Source organism: Electrona antarctica, assembly GCF_951216825.1.
Source record: "Electrona antarctica genome assembly, chromosome: 21".
In the NCBI taxonomy this organism is placed as follows: domain Eukaryota; kingdom Metazoa; phylum Chordata; class Actinopteri; order Myctophiformes; family Myctophidae; genus Electrona; species Electrona antarctica.
Genome location: NC_136802.1, coordinates 18,026,334 through 18,053,664, shown reverse-complemented (window position 1 = coordinate 18,053,664; position 27,331 = coordinate 18,026,334). Strand labels below are relative to the sequence as shown.

Genomic DNA, 27,331 nt, shown 5'->3' with positions numbered 1-27,331 from the left:
GATTCTAGCTCGGTGAGCTAAACGTTACAATATTTTTGACTAACTTGAGATTTTTTTCCAGGTACCCCCTCATCCTCGCAACACCGATAATCATATACTTACAACCTTACATTTACTGTATTGCCATTGGAACTATTTGTATTAAAAGTTTAAAACCTTTCAAAGTCACAACGTGCTAACACATTTTTACAACTTTTATTTAAGACGCTATCTTAGAAAAGGTGTAGACCTATTTGACCGTGCAGAAACATAATTGCCTTCCTTGATGCATCAATTAAGCGTCAACGACCATCAGCTGGTCACAGTCACAGATGCCTAGTATGTACTCTTAACTGAAAGTGACTGCATGGAGTTTAATTTCTATCCAAAAGCCCTTGAATGATGGAATATGATTATGGCATAAAAGGCTCACATATCACACACCATAATTCACTGGCAAAAAAAAAAAACATAAAAACAAATTATAATTCAAAGGTATACAGATAATGATTTCACTTAATTCAAATATCACTTGTTTTTTGTTTTGTTGTGATAACCCTCCTTACTATAGTGTGCCGACCATATAATATATCCTCCCTGTCCCCAGTTAACACCTGGGGTAAAAAAAAATCATGATCGAGCGGGGGCGGGCCTTGGTGTGCGTGCTGTTCAGATGAAAAGCCACACTCCTGTGTGGTTAGGCTACTAACAGTTGTTTAGTTTCCACTGGTGGAAACTTATATGACGCGAGGACAGGAAGACTGGTGGCATCAATTATTGCAGTATGTCAGACCTGGCAAAAATAAACTATGGTCTATATGGATGTAGAAACTATCAATGAAGTTTAAAACATTAAAAAACGAAGGCGCAAAATATTGCACAGTCCCAATCTTCATTTTCCCACAACATAAACCACCGTTTCATCCAGGGGACTTCATCAGGTCCTTAATTTGGATCTTTCTTCATCTTCTTGCTTTGTATCTCTTTCATTGCATCAGACTTTGTGGTTTCAGAATCACGTATACTTTCACACACAAGAAGCTTAAGGCCATTGAGGACCTTTATAGCTTCCATGGAAAGCACTTTTGTCTGATAACATAGGCCATCCAGCAAAGATGTGTTGTCACCTTTTGGTGTTATACTGTAGATTAGTTTTCTGGAATATATATTGTTGTAAAAGGTAATGTTCATAATACACAAACTGTACAGTCTACGGTCAATAGAAGAGCACATGAATTTGAAGTTCATGTGGATTTTCCCACTTGAGAGAATTAAATTATGTTATTTAGCTACCTGGTTTAATATACTTATGAAAGTTGTAATTATAAGGCTAGCTTACTAATTATCTCAAGTACAATATAGAAGACCCTGCTTCACTGTAGCTGAAGTGAAGATGCAGGATGACAGGTCTTACTGTATACAGTATCTAAAGTCAACTAACTCCACAAAGCAATACTTCCACAAATATGTTTGCAAGCAACATCATACTATAGGATGCTATGAAACAGGTAGTCCGTTTTACCCAAATAAGGCATTTATCCGAATTCAAACAAGATCTGGCTGGCCAATCAAAAGTCACCTTGATCACGGAACAGAGGAGTATGTATGACATTCTTTCCATTCTATGCAGACATTTGAACAAGATGACAACTCAGAAGTTCACACTGTGTGTCGTATTTCTGTTCTTTGGGGAAATGGGTGAGTTGGGCCCTTTTTTGCAACCATTTTGTGTTTCAAACTGAATTGCCATCGATTATACAGCTCTGAATAATGTTTTTTTCCACAAAACATTTACAACACAATATACTCTATGTCATATGATAATCGGATAAATGATACAAAATTGGTTTCTATTTTTTACAGCCGTTCATCTGAAACAAGTCTCAGCCTTCCATCAAGACAGTGGACTTATATCAGCTAATGTTGGAGGCAATGTGACTTTGCACTGCTTCTATGGGAATGATACTAGTACGACAATGTTTCATTATTGGTACAAGCAGACACTGGGACAGAAACCACAGCTCGTGTCTACCTTCTATTATCAAAATGTCAATCTACATGGTGAATTGAAGGACAATCCACGCTTCTCACTGCACACTGCAGTAAAGGGCACAAATCATTTGCAGATCTCAATTTTACGATCCTCAGACTCGGGTACATATTACTGTGTGAACAGCCGTTCCTTTGGTCCTATCACATTTTCAGACGGGGCTATTCTCAGTGTAAAAGGTTCAGGGTCCAACGTTCGCGCTATCATCCATCAGCCAGTGTCTGAGTCGGTCGAGCTAGGAGACTCTGTGACTCTGAACTGTACCGTCCACACTGAGTTCTGTGATGGAGAACACAGCGTCTACTGGTTCAGAAGCTCCAGAGGAACTCAACCCGGAGTCATTTACACCCATAGTAAGACTGAAGTCTGCAAGAAGGCTCCTGAATCTGGGCAGTCTTACTCTACACAGAGCTGTGTCTACGAACTCACCAAGAGGAACGTCACTGTTGCAGACGATGGCGCTTACATTTGTGCTGTGACCCTTTGTGGGGAAATGTTCTTTGGAAATGGAACAACGCTGGATATTAAACGTAATTCCCAATTGCACAGTGATACATGGAATAGCATTTAGATGTTGATGCTGGAATGATGGAATTACACTAAGCTAATGTTTCTTTATGTTACCATGCCTTTCACACGGAGTGTACAATGCTTCTTGTTCTCATCTGAAGTGGTGAATGTGAACTAATAATGTATTAATCTGCCTTCATTTCAGTACATGAAGATCCAACCATCACTGTGTTGGTGATTTCAAATGTACTTCTTGGGATGTCTACGCTTCTACTTGCATGGGCTCTTTGCAAGTCATGCAGCAAAGGTACAGTATGAACACTTGTTAATGAATGTCGACAGAGTGTGATCTTTTACGACCTCTTCTCTTAAGCACTTAAGCCCTAGTACGTATAAAAACAGATCTACAAGCTCACTATGCGTTGTGATGCGTTGTGAGTTTGCAGATGTGGCGTTTGCAACTGAATGTTCGCGCCAGGTTAGAGACGCGCTATACGCGTTCATTGTGGTTAATGACTATAATGTCCCTGGTTTGCACAAAAAGTGCCAAATGAAATGGTGAAACATAAAATCAGTGGCACTGTGGCACAAATATGTCCCATTATTTCATTCTGTCTGTGGATTGAACAGAATGTCACAACAGACTAATACTGGCTGTATCCAACGTATCAATCCATCATGCATTTTAAAATAGTAGGTAATCACTTAATTGCTATTGCCTATTGAACGCCCTTTACGTCTGTGTGTTGTTTAAAAAAATATTGAACCAAAGAAAAGTATTAAAAAACACTTCGGAAAAAAACTCTTAACTCCACTGGACCCTCAAACTGTCTGCTAAAGCAGATACAGTAACTCCACCACCTCTCCCCCTCTCATGCAAGTGAAATTGACAATATATAAAGTCACAATACCAACTTTGATGAGGTAGTATTGCATTATTTAAAAAATAAGGTTTTCTTAATTTCCTGAAAAAATTATACTTTACATTTCCTGGAGAACATTTTGGAGTTAGGTGGTTTCTCCCCGTCAGCAGAGATATTATATTTTTGGATGAAGACAAATAAATTACTGTTTGTAGATTCATAGGTTTGGTATTTGTAGTGCGCCCCAATCCACTTATTACACTTAAGAAAGATGAAATAGGCTAGAAAACAACCTAGAAGACAAAGAAGACTAGACTGGGACAACAAGAAACACTGTCAGTCAGTCACAGCAGGAGGGAGTAGAAACAAACCCACAAACATAGTTTGCATTATGATGATACATACAGTAATTGATTTTCTTGAATTTGTACACAGTATAAATATTTGAAAGTACATGTTCTGTATCTTTACATGCTGTTTTGGTCGAGGGTAGAATCATTGTCAAACATGAACATTAAACCCCAGTATTTGTACAGTATCAGTATTACAACCACAGCTTTGTGAAAAACAAAGAAAAGAAAACTAAAATGAATATGTTGTCCAAAAATGTCATTCTTTATCTCAATTTACAGGGAATACAGACATATCTTCCTCTCAGGTAATTTGATTTATTTTCGAGGGGCGCTAGCCCCTCCTGTATGCCCAGCTTTGTGTGTTTTGTGTGAATCATATAGCGATGACTTGATTGGCTGATCACGGAATTGAGATGATTTGATTGGCTGAGCAAAGTAGGCTACATATTGAGGATAAAAAGTGAGGACAGAAAAGTTCGGACGCAAATTGTGATTGGCCGGAATGAGATGATGTATGATGATAAGAGCACCCCTGACTTCACATGGGTGTGATTTTTTTAGCTTAATTTGGGCCTACGGCCACCGATACCTTCATATCACAAATTGGAAGTCATAGTATCCATGTCGAACCTCTAGTTTATCAAAAGTTTACAAATGTTCAAACCTTTTACAATTGTTACAAGTGAAAATAGCAGACCTACAAGATCTCAACGTATCGTGATGACTTGTATTAATAATCTTAAACAGACTATAAAATGTTATCAAGTTTCTTATAAGTGCTTGTAAATGTCATTATAGTCTGAGCCAACACTTATATAGTCTTAATCTACTATGTGTATTGCGGCCCGGGCCGGCCTAGTGGTCCAGGCACCTATAGGCTGCTAATCCAGCCTGACAGCGTGTCGCGGGTTCGACTCCCGATCCCGACAACCTTTGCTGCGTGTCACTCCCCATCTCTCTCTCCCCATTTCCTCTCAGCTTACTGTGTACAGAAAAAGCCCCAAAATCATAAAACATGTACAGTATAATAATGTTTATTACAAGCTCCTTATAAGTTGTGACCAAAATTAATTCAGGTGTATTATCATATCAACCTGTGATATTGTAGGTAAAACATATTTTACTTACAAAGGTTACACTAACAGTTATTCTATACTCCTGTGGTCTGAATTGACTATAGGCCCTTTTGAATACATTTCTGTTTTGACCCTTACAGCGTCAGAATGGCGATGATGTCAGCTATGCAGCCGTGAGATTCACTTCTAGAGGCCCTGCCTCCACCAGGATGGACAGAGTGAAGTCCAACAGTGACACTGTAACCTATTCTGATGTTAGATACCTTCACCAGGAGTGACGGCGGTGTGGAACACCATCAGAACTATGGAGAGGAGAATCCACACCCATGTTGTTGCTGCAGAATATAACAATAGTTTGTGCAGTTGGAGGTTAAATAAAGTGTCCTTTCTTAATGGCACTTTAGAGTTTAGAGGGCACACAGTATGCATTGTTCACTAACACAGAGCCAGTATACACCTCCTTTCCTGCCAGAGGTGCTTATAGATTAACACCTGATTTCCTCTAACACTTTTGCAGCTTACCCTGTTGATGATAAACCACCGGTTTTACTACTCCTGTATGCATTTATGTTTTCATTATCCTCCAGCCCTCCATCGCCTCTTTTATAGTAAAAAACATCATCACAGTATGTCCAATATATCTATTACTCTATTTTCTCAACTTTTTCATGTACCTGTATTCATACAGTACAATAAAACTGATCAATATCCTTTGCCCATGGTTTGCCATTCTTGTCTCAATGCAATCTGGGAACCCATTCAGTGTAAAAAAAAAAATCACACCTGTGTGAAGTAAGTGGTGCAACTCCGTGGGGGGGGGGGGGGGGGGGGGGGGGGAGTTTCACAGGAACTCACCCAGGGTGCCGGCCCGATTTCGGCGAGCCGCCCCGTGTCCGAAACGGTTGAGAAATGACAGAGTTACCGTGTGGGGGTCCCTCTACTGTACCCTCTACTGTATGTACTGTCACTGTACTATACTGGCACACCCGAAATCACCATATATACAGTTAATATGTGCGTGTGTTTGTGTGTGTGTTAGGTTGCGCACAGGTGGTGAAAAACAACCATGCTGTTTTCGTGCTCAGACGCACCCAGCCAGCCAGCCAACCACCCACACACATAGTCACTTAAGGAAGTGGTTGCACCACTTTAAAAAAAAGAAGAGAGGATTCAAAAGAGAGATTCAGTGTTATGTAACCACGACTCAGACAAGGCCTATAGTTGTTGCAATACATAAATCTGATCAAATCTGATCAAAACAGCTAAAGACGCTAGTTTTGTGGAAAACAAATATTTTTGAACAAGTGGCTGCCAGACCCCCACCAAATGACCGGAACTACTTCACCCAATCCATGCTATCCTCGAGATCTCTCGTGGAAAGGTATTAAGGTCACCTGGACCATCCACGAGAAACGCGAGATTTGATTAAAAATGATTTAAAAATATTTATTTACCCTTTTTTTGTCTTGGTTAACTTCAGCGACTATAGCATCCATAGGCCTCTCATTGTAGAAACAGTGTACATGATAATCCACACATGGTTATTAGTCTTATAGTATTTATGCTCAGAATGGCATAAAATACCATGTTTATAGCCTATTAATACATTAATCCAAGCCGCTGCTATGTATGGGGATGATGGTCTAGGCTTACCCTACAGAAACAACACTACATCACTTCCGGCGCGGGTGGAAGTGACCCGTTTTCTATGGTTATTTTGCGGATTTTGCTGGCACTGGCGCCACCCTCTGACCTGCGCCCTTACTGGAGGGGCCTGGAGGTTGGGCAGTAATGTGTTAATATTCACCAAAACCAGACCAGAAATTCCATCACAGGACTCAGGCGATCAATTAATACCTTTGCAACCATATTAATGGTAAGTATTTCCTACAGCTTTTAGTCCAAAAATCTGAACTAACACTTTAAAGGAGAAAGGTGCACTCTATCACAGTTTATATTAAGTGTAACGACCCTGCTAAAGGTCCGGCCGTAACCAAGGGAGCTAGCTCTCTTGGTGTGACTTGTTGCCTGACTGGTCTGCTGATTTGGAGATCGGGTTTCGATTCTAGCTCGGTGAGCTAAGCGTTACAATATTTTTGACTAACTTGAGATTTATTTCCAGGTAACCCCTCATCCTCGCAACACCGATAATCATATCTTACAACCTTACATTTACTGTAGATGCCATTGGAACTATTTGTATTAAAACCTTTCAAAGTCACAACGCGCTAACACATTTTTACAACTTTTATTTAAGATGCCATCTTAGAAAAGGTGTAGACCTATTTGACCGTGCAGAAACATAATTGCCTTCCTTGATGCATCAATTAAGCGTCAACGACCATCAGCTGGTCACAGTCACAGATGCCTAGTATGTACTCTTAACTGAAAGTGACTGCATGGAGTTTAATTTCTATCCAAAAGCCCTTGAATGATGGAATATGATTATGGCATAATAGGCTCACATATCACACACCATAATTCACTGGCAAAAAACATTCAAAAACAATTATAATTAAAAGATATACAGATAATGATTTCACTTAATTCAAATATCACTTATTTTTTGTTTTGTTGTGATAATCCTCCTTACTATAGTGTGCTGACCATATAATATATTCTCCCTGTCCCCAGTTAACCCCTGAGGTCAAAAGAAATCATGATCGAGCGGGGGCGGGCCTTGGTGTGCGTGCTGTTGGCCTGTCGCGTGGCCCCCCACTGTAGAGCGTGGGCATGTGCACATCTTGCCACCGGGCAGACCGGGGGGGGTTTCCAAATCACTGAATGCTCCTTTAAAAACTCCTGTGTGGTTAGGCTACTAACAGTTGTTTAGTTTCCACTGGTGGAAACTTATATGACGCGAGGACAGGAAGACTGGTGGCATCAATTATTGCAGTATGTCAGACCTGGCAACAATAAACAGTGGTCTATGGATGTAGAAACTATTAATGAAGTTTAAAACATTAAAAAACGAAGGCACAAAATATTGCACAGTCCCAATCTTCATTTTCCCACAACATAAACCACCGTTTCATCAGGTCCTTAATTTGCATCTTTCTTCATCTTCTTGCTTTGTATCTCTTTCATTGCATCAGACTTTGTGGTTTCAGAATCACGTACGTATACTTTCACACACAAGAAGCTTAAGGTCATTGAGGACCTTTATACAGTAGCTTCCATGGAAAGCACTTTTGTCTGATAACATAGCCCATCCAGCAAAGAATTGTTGTCACCTTTTGGTGTTATACTGTAGATTAGTTTTCTGGAATATATATTGTTGTAAAAGGTAATGTTCATAATACACAAACTGTACAGTCTACGGTCAATAGAAGAGCACATGCATTTGAAGTTCATGTGGATTTTCCCCATTAAATACTTAACAGTGTTAGGCTTACACTGTTGCATCAGCTTAGTCCTAGGCTATTTACAGGGCCAACAAATCATCCGAGTTAATCTGCAAACATTTGAGAGAATTAAATTATTTTATTTAGCTACCTGGTTTAATATACTTATGAAAGTTGTAATTATAAGGCTAGCTTACTAATTATCTCAAGTACAATATAGAAGACCCTGCTTCACTGTAGCTGAAGTGAAGATGCAGGATGACAGGTCTTACTGTATACAGTATCGAAAGTCAACTAACTCCACAAAGCAATACTTCCACAAATATGTTTGCAAGCAACATCATACTAGGATGTTATGAAACAGGTAGTCCGTTATACCCAAATAAGGCATTTATCCGAATTCAAACAAGATCTGGCTGGCCAATCAAAAGTCACCTTGATCACTGAACAGAGGAGTATATGTATGACATTCTTTCCATTCTATGCAGACATTTGAACAAGATGACAACTCAGAAGTTCACACTGTGTGTTGTATTTCTGTTCTTTGGGGAAATGGGTGAGTTGGGCCTTTTTTGCAACCATTTTGTGTTTCATAATGCCCCTTTCATGTATTTTACGATAAAACATTTACAACACAATATATGCCATATGATAATAAATGATACATCTGAAATTGGTTTCTATTTTTTACAGCCATTCATCTGAAACAAGCCTCAGCCCTCCATCAAGACAGTGGATTTATATCAGCTAACATTGGAGACAATAGAACTTTGCACTGCATGTTCTATGGAAATGATAGTGCACAAATCTTTAGTTGGTACAAGCAAACACTGGGACAGAAACCACAGCTTGTGTCTATCTTCTATAAGATATATCAAACTGCCGGAAACAATTTTGATCTACATGGTGAATTCAAGGACAATCCACGCTTCTCACTGCACACTGCAGTAAAGGGCACAAATAATTTGCAGATCTCATTTTTACGACCCTCAGACTCAGGAACATACTACTGTGTGGGCATCCGTTCCTTTGCTCCCATCACATTTTCAGACGGGGCTATTCTCAGTGTAAAAGGTTCAGGGTCCAACGTTCAAGCTATCATCCATCAGTCAGTGTCTGAGTCAGTCAAGCTAGGAGACTCTGTGACTCTGAACTGTACCGTCTACACTGAGATCTGTGATGGAGAACACAGCGTCTACTGGTTCAGAAGCTCCAGAGGATCTCAACCTGGAGTCGTTTACACCCATAGTAAGACTGAAGTCTGCAAGAAAGCTTCTGAATCTGGGCAGTCTTACTCTACACAGAGCTGTGTCTACGAACTCACCAAGAAGAACGTCACTGTTGCAGACGATGGCGCTTACATTTGTGCTGTGACCCTTTGTGGGGAAATGTTCTTTGGAAATGGAACAACGCTGGATGTTAAACGTAATTCCCAATTGCACATGTACTGTATGATACATGATGGAATAGCATTTAGATGGATTAAAAAAAAGGTGGAATTACACTAAGCTAATGTTTCTATATGTTACCATGCCTTTCACACGGAGTGTACAATGCTTCTTGTTCTCATCTGAAGTGGTGAATGTGAACTTATAACTAATCTGCCTTCATTTCAGTACATGAAGATCCAACCATCACTGTGTTGGTGATTTCAAATGTACTTCTTGGAATGTCTACGCTTCTACTTGCATGGGCTCTTTGCAAGTCATGCAGCAAAGGTATGAACACTTGTTAATTAATGTAGAGTGTGATCTTTTATAAGACCTCTTCTCGTAACCACTTATATACTCTACTTATAAAAAATGAATGTTCGCGCCAGGTTAGAGATGCTATAAGTTTCATTGTGGTTAATGACTATATTGTGGTTTGCAATTCCAATTTGTGTAGTAGCACATAAGTGCCCAATGGTGTGAAATGGTGAAACAGAAAATCAGCTGCACAAATATGTCCCATTATTTCATTCTGTCTGTGTATTGAACAGAATGTCACATTAGACTGCATTTTAGTATTTTCTTGCTCACTATATAAAGCATGCATACTGTAAATCATATTGTTGACATAAACTTTCAACATTATACTATGTCATTAATACGTTAGAGTTGTGTGGAAATAATAAAAAAGTCCCTGCTTCTGTGTTGCCTAGAACTGGAGGTCTTAAAAAAATCATTATCACATTATGAAGTACACCTCAGTGATATCACAAAGATGTACTTCATAATGTAAATTATTTTTTTCAGACCTCCTATGAATCAGTTCAGTATTTCCAGTTGTATCCATCAATCCATCATGCATTTTACAATAGTTATATGAACACTTAATTGCTATTGCCTCCAAATGATTATATTTTTGGATGAAGACAAATACATTACTGTTTGTAGGTTCATAGATTTGGTATTTGTAGTGTGCCCCCAATCCACTTATTACACAGCCAGAAGAAAGATGAAATAGAAACAAAGAAAAGTCACAGCAGTCGGTCACAGCAGGAGGGAGTAGAAAAGCATTCTCAGGAGAACAAACAGACACAACCCACAAATGCAATGTGAATTTAACTAAATAATTGGCATTTATGATACATAGTTTATCATGTTAAATTTGTACACAGTATAAATATTTGACAGTATATTCTGTATGTTTACTACTGCTGTTTTGGCCGAAGGGTAGAATGATTGTCAAACATGCCCATTGACTGCATTTGTACAGTAATGTATATAAGTCTATCACAGCATCAGTATTACAACCACAGCTCTTGTGGTGAAAACTAAAATGTTGTCCCTGAAAAAAATTCATTCTTTCTCTCAATTTACAGGGAATACAGACCTATCTTCCTCTCAGGTAATTTGATTTATGTTTTTAAGCATATTTTGGGCCTACCTACCTTTAGCAGCCAATTAAAGTAATGTTAACAAGTTTCTTATAAGCGCTTATAAATGTCATACATCATAGTCTGAGCCAACGCTTATATAGTCTTAATCTAATATGGATTTATAAGGGCCTGATTAACTGTTAATGAATGTTTATTACGACCCAGGCCGGCCTAGCGGTCCGGACACCTATGACTCCCGATCCCGACGACGTTTGCTGTGTTTGACTCTCCATCTATCTCCCTCCAATTCCTGTCAGCTTACTGTACCCAGTACACTATTGAATAAAGGCAGAAAAAGACTTGTAAAATAACTATTACAAGATTTCTGACGAAATTCAGGTGTATCATCATATGAACATGTGATATTGTAGGTAAAACATATTATAAATAGTGTATATTATTATACATATATATGTAATAAAGATTACACTAACTATTATTTTATTCCTGTGGTTTGATCTGTCTGAATTGACTATAGGTATAGGCCCTTCTAGGTTCTTCTTGCTCTGACACAGTTTTTGAATACATTAATTTCTGTTTTGACCCTTACAGCGTCAGAATGGCGATGATGTCAGCTATGCAGCCGTGAAATTCACTTCTAGAGGCCCTGCCTCCACCAGGATGGACAGAGTGAAGTCCAACAGTGACACTGTAACCTATTCTGATGTCAGATACCTTCAGCAGGAGTGACGGCGGTGTGGAACACCATCAGAACTATGGAGAGGAGAATCCACACCCATCTTGTTTTAGCTGCAGAATATAACAATAGTTTGTGCAGTTGGAGGTTAAATAAAGTGTCTTACTTAAAGGCACTTAGAGGGCACTCGTACAGTATGTATTGTTCACTAACACAGAGCCAGTGTGCACCTCCGTATAGATTTATGTTTTATTGTCCTCCACCACCCCTTCGCTTCGTTTTATAATAAACAAACCATCACAGTATAGGCCTATATATATAGCTATTACTCTATTTTCTGAATTCTTTCATGTATATAATTATATACAATAAAACAATCAATATTGTTGCCCATTGCCTTTCTTGTGTCAACGGAATCTGGGAACCTATTCTTACTAATCCTCTTCGTGCTGCATAGCTATTCAGTAAACGAAAATAAAAAATAAAAATAATAACATCATCATTCATCTCTTGCTTTTAGTTTGTATTACGTGCCACTGCCAACATGACAAGCTATATGGTCCTCACACTGAAGTAAAGTTCAGTGTTAAAGGTTGAGAGGAAATTGCAATGGAAACATTGCTGGTTGATATTTACAAAGGGGCACACTTATTTCCACACATTATTTTCTGAACTCATAATAATGGAATTCAATGGGGCTGTGATTGGGCTGAAACCTTGCACACATTTGAAGCCATACATCATAGATGTACCTCTTACATGCATACTGTACATCATACAGGCATCATAGATGACTTGACATGATCACAGACTGACGGATGCAGTCTGAATCACACCGTTATCAGACCCAGTCCCGTTAATGTCTTAATTTATCTCCACTGCACAGGTCCATGCATGTTTTACCAGAGCCCTGTTAGTCAGCATTACCTGCTTCCACCTCTCACAACGAGGACGTAGGGTTGGATTTTGAGAGGCATCTTTTTGCTTGTTTGTTTTTGGCGCCCCGTGGGTCACCATGTAAGATCACATACCATTATGAAGATAGACTCAAGTTCTTCCCTCTTCCTGCAGCTGACACCAGATTTAAATCTTCCCACGCCACAGCACCCTACTGCGTCATCATGGTATATGAACTCTTACTCGGTGAGACACCACGCTCGCCACTTTTTAACTTTTTCTTTTAATATATATTTTTTTCCTGCAAATATATTGCCAATTTACTAATATATATATATATATATATATATATATATATATATATATATTAATGTCTTTAGTTATTGTAATTGATTATCAGGTCGGTCCCGGAAATTCCCCAGGGCCCTCTCATGTGCATTACTTAAACCCTCATTTTTATATCTCTGCTGTCGGGAACGCTATACAGCCATGTAAACAAAATATAATTCCTGATTATGGAATCATTCACTGCCCTCCCCTTAGACGCAGGACGAGATGGAGGGTGGATTCCTTCTGGATGTTGTAGTCAGACAGGGTGCGTCCATCTTCCAGTTGCTTGCCAGCGAAGATCAGCCTCTGCTGGTCAGGGGGAATGCCTTCCTTGTCTTGGATCTTGGCTTTGACATTCTCAATGTTGTCACTTGGCTCGACCTCTAGGGTGATGGTCTTGCCGGTGAGTGTCTTGACAAAGATCTGCATTCCTCCCCTCAGACGCAGGACGAGATGGAGGGTGGATTCCTTCTGGATGTTGTAGTCAGACAGGGTGCGTCCATCTTCCAGTTGCTTGCCAGCGAAGATCAGCCTCTGCTGGTCAGGGGGAATGCCTTCCTTGTCTTGGATCTTGGCTTTGACATTCTCAATGTTGTCACTTGGCTCGACCTCTAGAGTGATGGTCTTGCCGGTGAGTGTCTTGACAAAGATCTGCATTCCTCCCCTCAGACGCAGCACGAGATGGAGGGTGGATTCCTTCTGGATGTTGTAGTCAGAAAGGGTGCGTCCATCTTCCAGTTGCTTGCCAGCGAAGATCAGCCTCTGCTGGTCAGGGGGAATGCCTTCCTTGTCTTGGATCTTGGCTTTGACATTCTCAATGTTGTCACTTGGCTCGACCTCTAGGGTGATGGTCTTGCCGGTGAGTGTCTTGACAAAGATCTGCATTCCTCCCCTCAGACGCAGCACGAGATGGAGGGTGGATTCCTTCTGGATGTTGTAGTCAGACAGGGTGCGTCCATCTTCCAGTTGCTTGCCAGCGAAGATCAGCCTCTGCTGGTCAGGGGGAATGCCTTCCTTGTCTTGGATCTTGGCTTTGACATTCTCAATGTTGTCACTTGGCTCGACCTCTAGAGTGATGGTCTTGCCGGTGAGTGTCTTGACAAAGATCTGCATTCCTCCCCTCAGACGCAGCACGAGATGGAGGGTGGATTCCTTCTGGATGTTGTAGTCAGACAGGGTGCGTCCATCTTCCAGTTGCTTGCCAGCGAAGATCAACCTCTGCTGGTCCGGGGGAATGCCTTCCTTGTCTTGGATCTTGGCTTTGACATTCTCAATGTTGTCACTTGGCTCAACCTCTAGAGTGATGGTCTTGCCGGTGAGTGTCTTGACAAAGATCTGCATGTTTGCGGAATTTGAGTTGCGATCTATACTTTTATCTTAGTTTCTTGGTATTCTATTCTCTGCAACCAACACTGCAAACTGCACCAACTGCTTGAACATACCTTCTCTTATATTGACAGCGATGTCACAGTTCTGTCATAGTTCTGTCATAGTTCTGACCTTGCTGTGATTGGCTCTCTTAGATTTGTTTTTACACTACACGCAAATTAGTCAAGTCATCACAACCTGAGTTAAACAACCCACTACAACGCAGTATGGACTTGTATTGCGTTGTTAGTCACTATCTGAAAGCTACTTCATTCATCTCAAACTAATTATGTAATTTTAATTGTAATGTAACTCGGGATTCCTGAATTGCCCTCCACAATTTCCTATCTAAAATCAGGTTCTTGAGCTCTGTAGTGTTGTTAGCTAAGGTGTCGTGCCGCAGTGCATCTACGTACTGTAGGTGGTACGATTCTTTCCCCTCCTGGCTTTGCCCTGGGTTGACTCAAATAGAGTTAATTTACTTGCCTCAAGTTCTGGGTGCCTGACGCAGGTCCACATTTCTGATGCGGTCCGTCAATGTGACACCTAGTGCCATCCGTAGCATTCTTGTGTAGACTCCATCCAGGGCTCTTTTCTGTTGGACTGTGAGGGTCCATGTCTCAGCCCCATACAGCAGTACAGACTCCACACTACGGTGCTATGAACAGCCGCCTCTTTGGTCTTCTCCCATATCCGATTCGATATCCGATTTCCACACTCTCCTCCTCCCATGCAAGGCTTTCCAGGCAAGTGCTCTCCGAACCTCCAGGTCCTGTTCAGTTGAGGCAGTCCACGCCCGAGGTATTTGAAGTCCTCGACTGGCTTGAGCACCGTCCCGTCTACAGTGGCAATGGTTTTGTCCTCTGTGTTGACTGTCATTACATTTTTTTAGACAATCTAACTATAAATGCACCAAGTCTCTGTGTGTACGTCTGTAATCCACGTAACTCGAGAACCGTTAGCGCCACCGACTTTTTGATACACGCGTTCCACACCACCACCACCTGTACCCGGTGTCGAGTCGGTCAGATCCACAGTTGTCCAGAACCGCCCCAAAAAGGCCTCTGCCCGGGCTCTGGACCGGGCCCCTGGCCAGGGTCCATGTTTTTATGGCAGCTAGCCATGGTTGTGTGTGTGTGTGTGTGTGTGTGTGTGTGTGTGTGTGTGTGTGTGTGTGTGTGTGTGTGTGCACGTTTTTATCTTTCAAGACGGGAGCCCATTCGTTATGTTCCTTTCCCATAAAGGAAAGGAACATAACGAAGCTGAATGCAAATAGGAAGTATGTCACAATCCTCCTGCACAGAGTAGCAATCTCACTCTGACAGCGTAAAGACTAAAGATGGATCGGTCTCACGGTTGTCCAGAACCTTGTCGAGGGTAAACGTCACTACGTAGCAATGGCATACTGTAGCACCTTATGTGACTCAACACTATCAAGGGTAGGAAATGGCAGCTAGCCATGGTTTCATCAGGGTGTACTTGTTTTATTGCATTGCTCTCTCTCTCTGTGTGTGTGTGTGTGTGTGTGTGTGTGTGTGTGTGTGTGTGTGTGTGTGTGTGTGTGTGTGTGTGTGTGTGTGTGTGTGTGTGTGTGTGTGTGTGTGTGTGTGTGTGTGTGTGTGCGTGCGTGCGTGCGTGCGTGCGTGCGTATTGTCTTTTAAATATCTGTCTTTGTGTTTACCTGCGGGCTGTATTATTTAGACATAAGGAAGTAGCTTTCCAGAGAAGTGCAGGTGAATCACGATTGCTAATTTTGATAGAAGAGGAAAGGTGTGTCTGTTTGTATAAAGGTTGTGGCAGCTTACTTTAGTAGATCCATTGTCTGTTGCAGTTTGCCACAGAAACTATACCTGAACTGAAGTGCTACAGTAAGTTATATTTTTCATTATAGGTTACAATTTAGGACCAAAAACCTCTCTTATAAACAAACACATTGGGAACTATGGAAAGATAGTCACTGAAGGGATTAACATTTATCTCACGCTGAGATAGATTTGTGTTACATTTTAAACCTTGGGAAAATACTGTGCTGTGAAAACAGCTCATTAACAGAATATATACCTGTAGGCTGTATAGGATGTGTTCTGTGTATTTTTGATTTCCTTTTGTAAGCTGCAAGCCTCTCTGTCAAACAAGGAATACATGTAGAAACAGACTGGAGTCACTTCGCTCAAAATAATGTGCCACGTCGCGCCTGATGTGAATAAATGGTAAATGGTAAACGGTGCATTTATATAGCACCTTTATCCAAGGCGCTTTACATAGATTGTGCATTACATTCACCCATTCACACACACATTCACACACCGATTGCGGCGGAAGCCATGCAAGGCACCAACCAGCACATCGGGAGCAATTTGGGGTTCAGTGTCTTGCCCAAGGACACTTCGACATGTAGACAGGAGGAGCCGGGATTCGAACCGCCGACCCATGGATCATTGGACGACCTGCTCTACCTCTTGAGCCACAGTCGCCCCATCTAACAAATGGGAAATGCATAGCGAAGTGGCCATGGGAAAAAGGAAAATGTCCAATAAACGTAAGGAGCGTACTCAAATAAATAAATAAATAGATAAAGAGTAGTTTCACAAGAGTTCCTCGGTCTATTGTTCAAGTAGCAGCTGGTCCCAACCTTCTTTCTTTCTCTGAAAAGAGAAAAGAATCAGAAAAAAAATCAGACTGAACTGAGTGGTGCTGTTGGGGTGTCTGACTATAGAGCGTTGCAGTCGGTCCCTTTCATGACGACGTGAGACCCAGAAGTGAATTCCCCGTTCATTTTCTCCATAGGCTTTTCAAAAAGTATTTATTTAAAGACGTTTACGCCGCGGACAAAGCCAACTCGAGTTGTCATGACAACAAACACAACATTTTGGGCCGAACAAATAATTACAAAGAAGAAAAACAACAAAAAGTGTTGTAACCTGCCGTTTCCTTCTTCTTTCTAATTATTTGTTCGGCCCGAACAAAAATAGTTTGTTGTCATGATTTGTCACAACTCGAGTTAAAAGGTCTTTAAATAAACTTTTTGAAATGTCTATGAGGAAAATGAACGGGGAATCATTTCCTGGGCCCTGGTAGGGGGCGGGACTGCGACGCTCTATAGGTTGTCTGACTAGGGATGCACACGCAGATTAGACACAAACGGACCGACATGCAGAAACAACGGTCGGACATGCGGTCGAACATGCGGTCGAACATGCGGTCGAACATGCGGTCGAACATGCGGTGCTCCCGTGCTTGTGGTTAGGGTTTGAGGTACGTAGGTTGTCGGTTTAATCGGACCAATAGTCCGACTGTCTACGCTAAAGCCTGTACCCGTCTGACTATTGGCAGTCGGACTATTGGGGGTCCCACTCTCAGCTTCCCATCATGTCATTCCCATCTGTATGAATGGAAAAAAATCACACCCGTGTGAAGTAAGTGGTGCAACTCCGTGTGGGGGTCCCCCGGGGGGACCCACAGGAACGCACCCAGGGTGCCGGCCCAATTCCGGCGAGCCGCCCCGCGTCCGAAACGGTTGAGAAATGACAGAGTTACCGTGTGGGGGTCCCTCTACTGTACCCTCTACTGTACTGGCACACCCAAAATCACCATATATACAGTTAATATGTGCGTGTGTGTTTGTGTGTGTGTTAGGTTGCGCACAGGTGGTGAAAAACAACCATGCTGTTTTCGTGCTCAGACGCACCCAGGCAGGCAGGCACGCACCCACACACATAGTCACTTAAGGAAGTGGTTGCACCACTTAAAAATACCAGTACATACAAGATCAGTACAACATTTCAGCAGAGATGCAATTTCAGGTCTGCTCGAAAAATGTGTCCGTATGCTGCGCCTGTCCCTATCTAAATAAAATGATCTGAAGGGCACTTCAGTTATTAATTCTTTCAGTCCAACACAAACAAAACCTGTTAAGGAAAATCGTTTTAAACTACATACAATTGGCTAGTACTGTAGTAGTAGTTAGTTAAAACTTTAACTACTAGTAAAGTGAACCTAATGTAGTGGTTAATAAATACTGCAAGCCGGTAGGTAGAAAACAAACAAAAAAACAATCAGGTAGATTTCATATAGGCTTTGTTCCTATACTGTAGTATTCATACTGTAACTTTACAACAGATAATGCTTTGATGCAATTTGTCTCCTATCTACGTACAGTATATAGGCTGAGTAGCAGTTGAAATTCATGTCTACCATTGTTGAACAAAGCTAGCGTATTCAACAACAACCAAAGCTAGCCGGAAGCATTACGGAGGGATAATAAGGAGACTCAGAGAGCAGATGTGGGTTTGCTTCCTTAGACCATGGCTGAGAGAAGCGAGTGTTTATTTTACTCATTATATACACGTCAACCCAATTGACACATCCGGCATCTGGTTTCAGTATAAAAGCATATATAAATATACATACAGTGACAATGATATATTTATATACACAGACAATTAATGATCATTTTTAATACATCTCAACAACCATGTCTATTTTTAACTCTACTGTAAGAGCCATGAATTGGTTTGGTTATGTTGATTATATATTGGTCAATGAAATTAGTAGGCTGTCACTGGTGTGACAACACATCCCCACAAGTGGATGTGTTGGATGCAGCTCGGGTGACAATGGCCAAATTAAACTCAATCAATAATCGGCGATCGAATATCGGCTAAAGTGGCCGTTTTCAAGATGTTTTGGATTATCTGTGGAACGGAAAATGCTGCTCAGTTTAAAACTTGTTGGAAACGTGACGTTGAGGATATTTTGAATCCAAGGGCCCCCATTGGCTCAGGGCCCTGTGCACGTGCACACTTGGTACAAGTCATACATAATCCGTCCATATGTAGGGTATATACTGTGTAGGCTAATGTGTTCCATGTTCCATGTGTTTTTGATGAATTGAACAAGGTGGACCCTCTTGTAAACAAGTGTAATGCTTAATTGGGTTGTCCACTCACAGTTAACAGTCTTTGTATTGAGTTTGTGCTTGAAATGTACTGTAATTCTGTAAACTGTTAATAAATATTTTAAATCAATCAATCAATCAATTCTCTGCACTATTCTGTAGAAATGTTCCTGGGTCTTCTTTGCCTGCTCCTCTATTGGAATAGCGCCCTCGTGCAGGGATTTGCAGGGGAACCCTTCACAGTCTGCTGTGGGAATTTGGATCCAACGACCGGCATTGGATTCAATATCCATACCGCTACTCCACAAACCTCCATCCCACCGTACACCGTCACTGTCTCCCAAAGCACTTATATACCAGGAGATGTGATCAACGGTGAGTAGCAGCTGGCAACACATAACGTCACAGTTAAAGATGGAGTGCCGTGATCCCCCCCCCCCCAAAAAAAAACATGAGGTAGCCTACTATGATTATACTAGGAGAAAGGTTTTTTTCAAAAGTGTACAGAAAGTGTTAAAATTATGTTTTTATGTGGCCAGTTCATTAACTCATTCGGCGCCACAGCGCCATCTAGTGGTTGGCTCAGAGCGGCACACATAACTCTATGGATGAGACTCTTAAATTGAAAGACGATTTGGCCAGAAACTGCCAGTCAGAAAGAAAAAATCTGCATATATCCGCGAATATCATTGAATCCACCCAAAACATATTTTGTAAGCTAGGATCATATCATTTAGAGAAATGAGCCACAAAATCAAGCTTGTTTTTCGTCTAAAAATAAGAATCCGAGCGTTCTAAAATCTGTCTAGTCTACCTTTCGGGCAAGAAGCGATGTCATGTGATCTATATCTGCAGTAGGCCAACATGGTTGGATAATTAAGTCATATTAGCATGTAAGAGTGTAGGAGCAATAGATTGGTGAGTCATCAATCTATTGTTATTGACCTGTAAAAACAATGACGACCTCACAGAGTGCCGACTTGTTGTCAAGCTGTATGAGACTGTATGGTGCTTGATATGACCATTATCCATGATCATATTAAACTGTTGTCATGTATAAATCAGCAGAGGTGGACATTGGACAGTAACTGTAGGCCTACTTAAGTACAGATTCTGAGGATCTGTGTACATGAGTATTACTAGATTTTAATACTTTTATGCTGGCTGTTTTTTTGAGGGGCGCATGTCTGAAAGCCAGACATTGGTAGCCTGGCTAATAAGCCAGACTCAAATCACACAATCACTCATGTCGTGTGGTATTTGAGTCTGGAGATGCTGTGTATGGATCTTGTTTCCCGGGGGGCGGGTTCAAACATTTTCTCTTTGACGCAATTGGTCAGAGCTACTGTCAGTCAAAGGTCTCAAGCATTAAACGTCACTGTACCAAAGCCCGCCCATATTGCATACCGTGTCCCGATTGGCCACACCAGTTCTCTGGTGTAGGAAATGGGCGTACACTTGAGCCTCTCCAGACCGTAATCCGCCGGCAGGCAATTTTTTTTTTGCCAACGGCTAATTCGGTCTGGCTTATTAGCCAGGCTAAGACATTGGAGGGGTACTCCAATGTCTGGCTTTCAGACATGTCTTGTGGCAGCCAAGTATGGACTTTAAATGTTTGTCTAATTCAAGGGAAACCCAAAAAGAATCACACCTGTGTGAAGTGAGAGCACTCTTATCATACATCATCTCATTCTGGCCAATCACAATTTGCGTCCTCACTTTTTATCCTCAATACGTACTTTGGTCAGCCAATCAAATCATCGCTATTATTCATACAAACGCACAAAGCATAGGAGGCCCTCAAAAAACAGGCCCCTCGAAAATCTGCATGCCCCCTGTGACGTCATGTGGCAGCCACAATGGGCACCCCTTACTTCACTTTTTGAGGGGCGCTAGCCCCTCCTATACACAGGTTTAATGTTTGTCTTTAGTTCAATGTTTGTTTTGTAAAGCCATTGACAATGAAGGGAAAATGTACGCCATAATGTGTCATTTACGTCATATTGTCTCTTTATTGTTAATGGCGTTTAATGTCTGTTTTACATCACCATTACATCACCTAATCAACATGAGTTAGACTTTAATATATTAGCGCCCCTCACTTCACACGGGTGTGATTTTTTAGTCTTGAGCAACATTTTGACTGAGCTACTTTTACTTATAGAGTAAATCTGACTAGGTCGTGTTCGTACTCAAACTCAAGTACTGGGGTCAAGTACTCTGTCCACATCTATAAATCAAACGGCATGTTACTGGAGTATGAGACCTCTGCAAGTGAGACTTAATTGATATGCTTGGCAAATAGGTAGAGCAGAAACAAGACTGAAACAGATGATTCAATATTTGCATGTCAGTCAGACTCCAGTCAGTGGTCCGTTCGACTGCCCCAGGAGGAAGGGGCCTGTTTCAAAACATACAAGGCTCCCTCTGGTTAGAACTTAAGTAATGGGACATTCATTGTCGTTGTCCAATCAAACAGGCTTCAGTTAACTGTAACAAGTTGTACTGTATGCTGTAAGTGTTCAGAAGATGTTATCACTGGACCACAAATCATGTGACATGATTAACAAGTGTGAATCAATTGGTTTATAGTGTAAAATCAGGTTAAGCTACAGTAGTCCTGGGGGTCCATTGGGTTAGCTTAGACATGCAATACAAATATTTGTGAATTACCATATACCTTGTCTACTGTTGTCTCTGTTGTTACTTGACAATATCTTTCTTTTTCAGTGAAATTATCGGCAAATAGCTCATTATCCGAATTCATAGGGTTTCAAGTTGAGGCCCATGAGGTGGGAGGTAGTGGTGCTGTGGGAAATTTCTCATTTGACTGGTTCCAGAAAGTCATGAGATTAATGAATTGTAACAACAATCCGGTGAGTAAAACCATTCGGTACTATATTGTAATAAAAGATTGGATTTTAATGGCACACTTGAGTTCTTACATACCTGTAGATGTACCGCCCCCTTGTGGCAGGTATACATGATAATAACTAGAGTGTGATGAGCAAACCCACATGTCTTTTTGAGTGGTGCTATAGCCACTCCTATAGACATCTATGTGTGTCCCTGGCTGTGTCTGTCCGTCCAAGTACATAAATAGTGTTTGCTGTCGCACGCACGCACGCACGCACACACACACACACACACACACACACACACACACACACACACACACACACACACACACACACACACACACACACACACACACACACACACACACACACACACACACACACACACACACACACACACACACACACACACACACACACACACACACACACACACACACACACACACACACACACACACACACACACACACACACACACACACACACACACACACACACACACACACACACACACACACACACACACACACACACACACACACACACACACACCAGGGAGGAGGGCTTGTACAGTACAGTATTTTATTATTATTTATTTTACTCAACCCTGCAGAGTGGAGCAGTGATTCAGTTTAACAATGTCCCCTTAATTCAAAGTGGACCCCTAAATTGGACAGCACCCTCCAGTGACAAGGACATTGTTTTTACGTAAGTCATATGTGCTACTCACAATTAATGTCTAATACAATTTGAGATGTTTTACCCTATGTATCTAGTAGTGTTTAACCTCTGCTAATTATGTCTTCATCTCACACAGAGCAACATTCATGCAGAGTGCTAACATATACTGGGTTAGAGTAAATAGCGCTATAGTGAGAAGATCCTCTGCAACAGCACCTTCTACTCCAGCAGCTACTTCACCTGCAACTAGCACAGCCATTAATCCACCTGAAACTACAGTAACTACCCCACCTGCAACTACAGCAACTACCCCACCTGCAACTACAGCAACTATTCCACCTGCAACTACAGCAACTACCCCACCTGCAACTACAGCAACTGCCCCACCTGCAACTACAGCAACTATTCCACCTGCAACTACAGCAACTATTCCACCTGCAACTACAGCAACTACCCCACCTGCAACTACAGCAACTATTCCACCTGCAACTACAGCAACTATTCCACCTGCAACTACAGCAACTATTCCACCTGTAACTACAGCAACTACCCCACCTGCAACTACAGCAACTATTCCACCTGCAACTACAGCAACTATTCCACCTGCAACTACAGCAACTATTCCACCTGCAACTACAGCAACTACCCCACCTGCAACTACAGCAACTATTCCACCTGCAACTACAGCAACTATTCCACTTGCAACTACAGCAACTATTCCACCTGTAACTACAGCAACTATTCCACCTGTAACTACAGCAACGATTCCACCTGCAACTACAGCAACTACCCCACCTGCAACTACAGCAACTACCCCACCTGCAACTACAGCAACTATTCCACCTGCAACTACAGCAACGATTCCACCTGCAACTACAGCAACTACTCCACCTGCAACTACTACATCCAGTACTGCACCAGCAACTACTATAATAATAATACTAATAATAATATCTGGGATTTATATTGTGCTTTTCTAAGTACTCAAAGACACTCTACATGTGTGGGGGCTGGGGGGAGAGAGCAAAACTAAATAATGACAACTTTATTGGAAAAAGCTAAAGAAGTAAGAGAAGAAATGAAAAGCAATAAAACACTAAAAGTGACGAGTTAAAATCAAAGTCAACTACAGCCACTACTCCACCTGCAACTCTGTGGAGGAGATGATATGGGATATCACCAGAAGTTTTTTAACTTTCAATTTCACAGAATGTTCTTCATGCAGGAGAGCATGTTGGCCAGGAACTAAGGCACAGACAGAAGGAGGCGAAGGTCCATTTGATGAAATGAACATACCGAGAGCCAAGCTGGAAAGAATGAATGAGCACCATGCAGGCTTTATAGGGGAGGGGGTAATCAGTGACAACTTACACCTGAGTAATTGGGGTAATCATGACTATACTTACACCTGAGTAATTGGGGTGTGGACACAGAACTCTGTGTGGACTGTGGAGACGATTATGAATAGAGATGATGCTACAGCTAGGCCTTGCTGAACTATGAATATCGGATTTATTGCCATGCAGTGTAGCTGGTGTTGCACGGGGGTAACAGATTTTTTTATACCTTGTATTTTTTCATGATTGTTCAACTCTTTGCAGTGCATCCATCCATATAATAATGTTGTTCAGAGAGGTGCTTCTGTGGACATGAATATGAATATGCAGAGTGTTGATATGTTGATGTGCATCTGAAACAGGTCCTTTGTTAATACTGTTCTCATATCTCCTCAACTATCTCTTCAACTACCTCTGAATAAATTGGGGGAAATGTAGCCGCAATTTGCAACTCTAGATTTTTTTTATAATGGGATGAATCTAGAGTTGCAATACCCTCCATTGACTCCCCACTCATCATTTTGCGTTTGCGATCTGCTTGTCTTACACGACGTTAAACTCACCAACATTGCAGCTGTAGTCCAAGCTTGAATTATTCTCTTTCAATCTGCCGAGCTTGTTTTTCATAAAAATCCCCTGTAGACATGTTATGAGCTACTTTCTGTCAAGAAGAAGAAATGTTGGAGTTTGGCAGCGCTCGTTTGTTTTAAGGGGTCGCGCTGCTGCCTCCTGCATTATGTGCAAATGCGAAACAGATGCATGCAGGGACGTTCAGTGACTTACGACGAGCGCTTCCAAACTCCAGCACTTAGAAAAAGAATCACTTGCACAGAATTTCTTGACAGAAAGTAGCTCATAACATGTCTACGGGGGATTTTTATGAAAAACAAGCTCGGCAGATTGAAAGAGAATAATTCAAGCTTGGACTACAGCTGCAATGTTGGTGAGTTTAACGTCGTGTAAGACAAGCAGATCGCAAACGCAAAATGATGAGTGGGGAGTCAATGGAGGGTATTGCAACTCTAGATTCATCCCATTATAAAAAAATCTAGAGTTGCAAATTGCGGCTAGGGGAAATGCTGCCTTTGCTCATCGCATGTTATAGACATACTGTACTACTACTACTACTACTGACCCTTTCAACTTCTCCAAATACATTGTTGAAAGACAACATACATACAATCTATTGTCGACCCTTTTGGGTGAATTGAGCTGTACAATTTGTCTACATTCATAGGCAGAGTACTTATGTATTAGGATCTCAGGTCACTGCTTATGATTATCCAAAACTACTTCAGAATGAGTTGGGTAAGAAGGCATTTATATATTTTTGCAATAGCCTATAGCAGGGGTTCTCAACCCGTGGGTCGCGACCCCTCGGGGGGTCGCCAAATTATTTTAGGGGGTCCCCAAATTATTAAAAAAAAAAAAAACTTTATTTTCACGATTTTTCAAAAATAGCAGACCTACAAGCTCGTAGTGCGCCACTCGGTGGCGCGCTATGAGCTTGTAGATCTGCTATTTTTCAATAGCTAAATTATAACAATGCTTAAAACACCAAAAGGGGTTCCCGCCCAAAATGGTTTAAGGTTATTGTAGCAGTCGATTTATATTGGGGGTCGGGAGGGGGCGGGGGTCCCGAGACATTGCCAAAGCATTTCCGGGGATCCCCGGCCAAAAACGTTGAGAACCCCTGGCCTATAGGACCTTCTTACACCTGATTAAATTTAATGTATCACCATGGTATCAGATTCTGTTGAAATTTGTGTTGGTATCAGAACCATAAAATGACATGTCCGAGTTATAATAAAGGTCCTGTACCTGCGACAGTAAATCTTTGTACTGAGCAAAAGGAAAACACAAAACTATTTATTTTGAAATTAAATTGCAATATTATTTAAAGTAGATCAAACAAACGATACAATTATAAATATAAATAAATGTTCAATTCACTTCAGTTTTTCCCCGCAATGTCAATTTAAATGTGTCCCAAGAGTCAAGTATTCAAAAAGTAATACAAAAAAGTAATCCGTACCAAACGTTGTAGATCTTCTCTTTTCTCGAATAAAGTAGTCCCCAAAGTTATAAAACGAAAAGTCAATGCATTGCTTGCTTGATAAAAAAAGGAAAAATATGTATCCTCCTCACCCAACCTTCATGTCAGGAGTCCTCGACTGGTTCCCTAATTGTTCGAAAGCTCTGATTAGTTTGTTCAGAGCTCAAAGCATCAGAAATGTCTGACCAAACTTTCTTTCTTCTCCTTCATAAACTTCGGTCAAAGGTTTATTATTGGTTTAAGTTCTGATTTATTGCTTAGTATTGGCTTTTAAAGAGTTTGTTTGCCAAACAACCACCACCACTGGCCACCACACCCAAACATGACTCACTTCCTGTACCTTTATAGCTTCCTGGCACCTCACTTCCTGTACCTTTATAGCTTCCTGGCACCTCACTTCCTGGAATTGGAACTATTCCTGGAACTATTGCTCACATGCTTTTTCCCCACAGCTCCTCCTATGATCAAAACTTGTAATTTTGTCAACAGAAAATGGATGACCAAGGTTAGTTAAACCTTGGTCATCCATTTCACATAACACAATATATTCTACATAAATATTCAACCATAGTTTAACCGATAGATTTATAATAATTATCATCATGAATCCACTTGCTGACTGGCTGTCAGCATTGAGCAATTTGTTTTATAAAAGACACATTTTGGGCAAGTGGCTATGGCCGTTTTTAGCCCAAGGAGTGTTTTTTGTGCAAAACCAATGCTTGGAATGGATTCAGAATCATGGAAACAACCTAGTTTGACATGTCATAATGAAAAAATTTAAATATTGCCTTGTATGCAGGCTTCATGTACCCATTGATGCCTGAGGCCGAATCTGGGAAGGCCTTTATAGGGCCTGACCTAAGGTTTCTGAAAACCTTCAAATTCTGATTCATTCATTTTTTTTGAGTGGTGCAACCACTCCCTTACGGAGCTATGTGTGTGGGTGGGTGGCTGCAAGGTACATTGTGTGTGTACCTTTTCCCGCACACGCACGCATATATACGCACGCACGCACGCACGCACGCACACACACACACACAGGCAGGGGAGGTGTGGAACAACACTTTCTTTTTTAACATTAAAATTATTTTAATGAGAAGCACAAGAGTTTGAATAAAACATGGACTGGCATGTACACTAAAAAAGTACCATATGAACAACATGGTTAAAATGAATTATTTAAATAAAGAATGACTTTCATAATTTCCATTCCTTCTTTCTTTCACA

At 41.2% G+C, this 27,331-nt stretch overlaps 1 protein-coding gene across 1 annotated transcript; it reads right to left on the bottom strand.

The window, feature by feature from the left end:
• Positions 1-13,097: 13,097 nt before the first annotated feature.
• LOC306914245 (polyubiquitin-G) lies at positions 13,098-15,002 on the bottom strand (the record flags this gene model as incomplete). The annotated part of the gene is made up of 2 exons (XM_079491236.1): positions 13,098-14,266; positions 14,903-15,002. 2 exons carry the CDS (start codon positions 15,000-15,002, stop codon positions 13,098-13,100), a joined length of 1,269 nt encoding a protein of 422 aa, XP_079347362.1.
• Between the last annotated feature and the right edge of the window lie 12,329 nt (positions 15,003-27,331).